The sequence below is a fragment of the Chaetura pelagica genome, unplaced genomic scaffold (assembly GCF_000747805.2).
Source record: "Chaetura pelagica isolate M959 unplaced genomic scaffold, ChaPel_1.0 scaffold82, whole genome shotgun sequence".
Taxonomy (NCBI): domain Eukaryota; kingdom Metazoa; phylum Chordata; class Aves; order Apodiformes; family Apodidae; genus Chaetura; species Chaetura pelagica.
The window spans coordinates 2,825,928-2,831,270 of NW_009952990.1; the positions used below are offsets into that span (position 1 = coordinate 2,825,928).

General features: G+C 39.8%; 1 protein-coding gene across 1 annotated transcript in view; it reads right to left on the reverse strand.

The window, feature by feature from the left end:
• LOC104387708 (chromosome unknown open reading frame, human C21orf91) overlaps positions 1-5,224 on the reverse strand; it is a 19,890-nt gene extending 14,666 nt beyond the window's left edge. Inside the window, exon 1 of the mRNA XM_009996490.1 lies at positions 5,094-5,224. Coding sequence (XP_009994792.1) covers positions 5,094-5,217 — 124 coding nt within the window. The 5' untranslated portion in view covers positions 5,218-5,224. The remainder of the gene's footprint in view (positions 1-5,093) is intronic.
• Positions 5,225-5,343: the final 119 nt, after the last annotated feature.

The window sequence follows — 5,343 nt, forward strand, 5'->3', positions numbered from 1 at the left end:
TAGGGAAACCATATTCAGGCAGAGGGTTTTGTTGATACATACACATAGACAGTTTTGATACATATATACACTTATATTTTTTGTGTGTTCATGAATTTCCCACCTCCCTTCTGTTACAATTGCAGATATGTTGTATTATATATGTACTACAAGAGTTCAGTTAATATTTTTTGTGTATTATAATGAAATAAAAAGAAGAAATTTGTCTCAAGCTAACACACCTGACATGATTTCCTGGCTTACACAATCTCATTACATGTGAATTCAAAAAGCTTCCTGTTTCAATACACAGATTACTGTGACACATGCTCAGAAAAATAAAACAGTACACAACAATCACTGATGTTCACTTTGTCTGCACAAGGCAAACAAAAGCCAACATCAAACTCCAGAGAACCAACACCACCAGGTTATTCTAAACCCTGTCCAGAACTTTAAAACCACTGTACAAAATCTGCTTCATTTCTCATATGAAATACTAAACCAACAGTTCAAGTACTTTGCATATTTCAAACTTTAAAAATCACGTTAGCATTCTGAGGTGCTAAATCACTTGATAATCATCCTTCAGACACAAAAGCCAGTTCTGCAGTAAAGTATTTATGTGTAGCTTAGCCCACTCAATCTCCACCAGCATAAACCCTCAAAGTAACCTGAAAGGGTAAGTACAACAGGGACAAAAATACTGCCCTTTCAAGACACCTTCCCCCCTGTTTAGCCTGAAGAGTAGCACTGCTAAATATTAAAAGTTAATTCTTTCCCTGTTCCTCAAGAAAAGTTGATGACACATAAAAAGACAAATAATAAATCTGTGACACCACAGCTGAACTTCAAAAGCTGCACTCAAAGCAGTGGTTTCTGGGAATTAACTAAACTTAGTAAGAAGCAAAATCATATTTTAGGCTAAGCTATAATTTAATTTAATTAAAAGATTAAATCTAATACTAAAGAAATTATGACAGAGACATGATTTCTGATTAAAAAAAGGTTTTATGTCACAATAACCAACTTCCTCATTCAGAAACACAGCAGTTAAATTAAGCCAGACCACAGGTTAAGCCTTCCTTATAGTGGTATTCCCTACAAAGAATAATTTTTTCCTATAAGAATAATAATCCCTATAAGAATATTTTATGTTATTTTAAATTTATTTTCAATTAGGTATCACTACTGAGGTACAGCCCAAACACAATAAAGGTTAAAAAACCACCCCAATGTCAGGAAAGCAAGGGCTGACACACATCACAACACTGATCCAGGAAGAGGTCTGTTTAGTCATTGCAGATGGGGACAGCCTCTGATTTGATAATTTCTAATTACTCAATCTTACTTAACCAAGACGATCAACAACGTTACAATTTACACATACACAAACTTGTACGGCTGTCGAACTCACAGATATCAGAAGACAAAGATGCACCAATACTAAACAACAATGTAATTAAGTGCAGCTAAGCAAATTATATTTCTGTAGTGTTTTGTTTATTTACCCTAGCAAAATTCTGTTCCACAAGTGGTTAAGCCTTGGCCTAGATCAGTTTCAAGCACCTGGATTTACCATAGACATCTTTAATCAATCAGATGCTGGCAAGAAGGGAAACAGGATGGTTCAAGAGTTTTGCTACGGCACTAGAATATGACACCTTTTTAAAAAAGAAAACTGCGAAACCTGCTTCCAGAATTTCATACATAGAAGTTAACAGGGTGCTGCAAACAGTGGGAGTACTTAAACATGCTGTAAGATGCTGAGCTGTGACTAATAGCCTGCCCGCTCTCTAGCAGCAGCTAATTCCTACTTCACTTACGGAGAAGTTATGCATGCACATCGACACTAAAAATACACAAGCCTTAAGTACTGTCCTAGCTATTGCATGAATACCTTTTTAGAATAGCCTATTTCACTTTCTGAATTACTTAAAATATATTTACATGTTTTAATTGCTTGGATTTTTAAATACAATGTTAAATAAAAACACAAACCATTGGTGAGAATGAGACGTATTTTAAAGTGTGGGACAGCACATCTACAGAGTTCATGTAACTTACAGCTCATTCTGTTCAACAAGTAGCTATGTTGTAATGCATCTGAACTTCATTAAAATATAAGCCATCCAGAGTGACGCTGACAGTCTGGAGAGGTGGGCCAGTGCCAACCTCATGAAGTTCAACAAGGCCAAGTGCAAGGTCCTGCACCTGGGTCGACACAACTCCAGGCACAAACACAGGCTGGGGGGAAAATGGCTGGAGAGCAGTCCTGGGGAGAAGGACTTGAGAATAGGAGTTGATGAGAAGCTCGACATGAGCCACCAGTGTGTGCTGGAGCCCAGAGAGCAACGGCAGCCTGGGCTGCATCAAAAGAAGCGTGGCCAGGGAGGTGATTCTGCTCCTCTACTCTGCGCTGGTGAGATCCTACCTGGAATACTGTGTACAGTTCTGGTGCCCTCAGCACAAGAAAGATACAGACCTGCTGGAGAGGGTCCAGAGAAGGGCCACCGAGATGATGAAAGGCCTGGAGCACCTCTGCTGAGAGAGTTGGGGTTGTTCAGCCTAGAGAAGAGAAGGCTCCTAGGAGACCTTAGAGTGGTTTTCCAGTATTTGAAAGGGGTCTACAGGAAAGCTGGAGAGGGGTTTTTCATCAGAGAAGATAGTGATAGGACAAGGGGTAATGGTTTTAAACTGAGAGTGGGAATATTTAGGTTAGATATTAGAAAGAAATTCTTCACTATAAGGGTGGTGAGGAACTGGAATGGGTTGCCCAGGGAGGTTGTTGATGCCCTGTCCCTGGAGGTTTTTAAGACCAGGTTGGATGAGGTTTTGTGCAACGTGGTCTAGTGGTAGGGTTCCCTGCTCATGGCAGGGGGGGGGGGAGCTGTTGTACTCTTATGTCCCTTCCAACCTTAATTAGGGTTCCCTGCTCATGGCAGGGGGGTTGGAACTTGATGACCTTTAAGGTCCCTTCCAACCTTAATTATTCTATGATTTTATGTTAATATGAAAACATTCCACATAATATTCTGAGCTTGTCAATTATTCATTTCATTCCCTACCTAGGGCTGCCAAAAGATTTGAATTTTATATTTATATAAATCATAACCTTTGTTACAGGAAAATACAGGCATGCAGCAGATACATTAAAAGTAGGAAAAGCATGACCATGGATACAGTAACAAGCTGGCTCACCCACTGGTTCAGCTAAAGACTCTTATAATGATACTTTATGAAGTCACACAATCTCTGCTGCCCTTAAGTCTCCTCTCCCTATAAAAGCAGCAGCTTATATTTTCAAAGTTGTACACAGAAGAGAGAGTATAATAAATTTTGATGCTGTAATGATCAAAGATACAAGTGCTTTTTTTTTGCCATGTAAAATAAAAGATTAAGAATAGAATGGCTCATGTAATCTCAGGTGACCTTTCATCAGGATACTGGTTCAAGTAGTCTATTAAAATGAACCAAAAGTGCAGAAGATTATGCAAAGTAGTCTGCTGTACAGATTAAGTCTTCACTATTATCAAGTCTACTTAGTTCCAGTAAAAACAAACTGTTCCAGCTTAAACTCATGATCATTTTGTAAAGGAAAATCCATAACAAGTAACTTGGACAAATCCACTTACTATCTCAAATGACAGAGCACAGAAATCATCCAGTCATTTTTTAATGCATCCTGTTTTGTTTCAACACCTCCAAACCAAAACTAGATTCTGAATGCATTAAAAATGTTTAATTCTATTACAGCAATATGTTTTCTTCTCATTTTAAAGCTCAGAGAAGCATCTATACTCCACTTCATACTGAGAACAATAAGCTATCATTTTAAAGCAGTAAGGAAACTCAAAGCAGATTGGCAGGTTGTCTTAGGTTAAATAGTTGCTCCAAGTTTTGTCAAAAAGTCTGAATACACAAGCATCTATCTTCTAAATATAAGTACAAAACATATAAATACTTAAGTATGAAAGCATTGTTCAGATAAGAATATTTTGCCTCTAGTAGCAAAGACCTTAAAGGCATCACTGTTTTTTAAATCAAAATACAGTACTGACCACATGAAAGTGACAGCAATTTGCTAATGCGTTTTTTAGATAAGAAAGTAAGAACAAAATTTTATTACCTATACAAGCACTCAAGGTCAGATACACAACAGAAACTGTATGGAATACATATCCTTACAGCCCTCTACATTCTAGTCAGTTTTATGCTTCTAGGGTCCAAAATAAGCAACTAGGCCACAGGGTACAAAGCTCATATCTCAGAGCACTTTCCCTCATGAACACTCAATCTTAAGACCTTTAGTGTACCCTCATATATATCAGAGATGTGGCAAATCTTACTATCTGTCCTCAAGAAATAGCACCTTCACACAACAGTGTTACGATCTTCATACTCAACTGCCCATGACTGATCTACTGCTCATTCATGCCCAACACTTGAGTCAACAGGATAGTCAAATTCTTTAACAAAACAAGGCTTGAAGTTCAAGGAAAAAAAAAGGTTTGGAGGCCAGACAGTGTTACAAGGTTGGTGTTTTAAAAGATGGACAAAATTCCCACTTAATAATTTGCAAACTTTGAGAAGTTTTGACAACAAACTCAGTTTTATCACATTACATGTATTATCATCCTTTGAAAGCAAAAGTAAACGACCCCCTGAGTGCTTCTAGTAAAACACCAAAGTGCTTCCAAAAAAACGATCATGCTTTAAAGTCTGCAATTCAAGTTCTATACATAGAACCCTCTAACTGTTGAACAAAAACCCTGAATAAAGGCAGAACATTAATTCCTTCCGATCTGAAAGAGCACCACAGGCCTAATACTAGAAGGTGGAACCAACACCAGGGCACTGCAGAAGCTCTCTAAGGGCAGGTACATCTTTACATCTAGCAGAGCAGGCACTAGAACAGCAAGGGCACCCACCTTGACTGGAAATGAGACTAAGAAACCGAAAAAACTAGTTTGGCCGGCAGGAAAACTCTCTAAACATACGTGTTTTCAAACTCAAGCCTCTATGAAACCTTCCAGAGAAGCTCAGGATGCGTCCAGGTCCCAGCAAAGCAGCCTGTGACCGGAGCTCGAGCCAGACTCGCACTGAAACGCTACCTTCAATGTTCAGCTCGAAACAAACGTGACAAAACGAGAGCGTCTCTTTCTCGGTCCCCAGCTTGCAAACGCTGCACACGTTGTCATCGTCCAAGTCGATGCTCACGAAATGCTCGTCGTTCATGGTGCCCTGGCGGGGGGAGCGGGGGGACAAGGGACGGGGCAGTTATTCCAGCGGCCCCCCAAGGCCGAGCCCGGGGAGGCCGAGCCCGGGGAGGCCGAGCCCCGCACGCCGCCCCAGCCGCGGCCC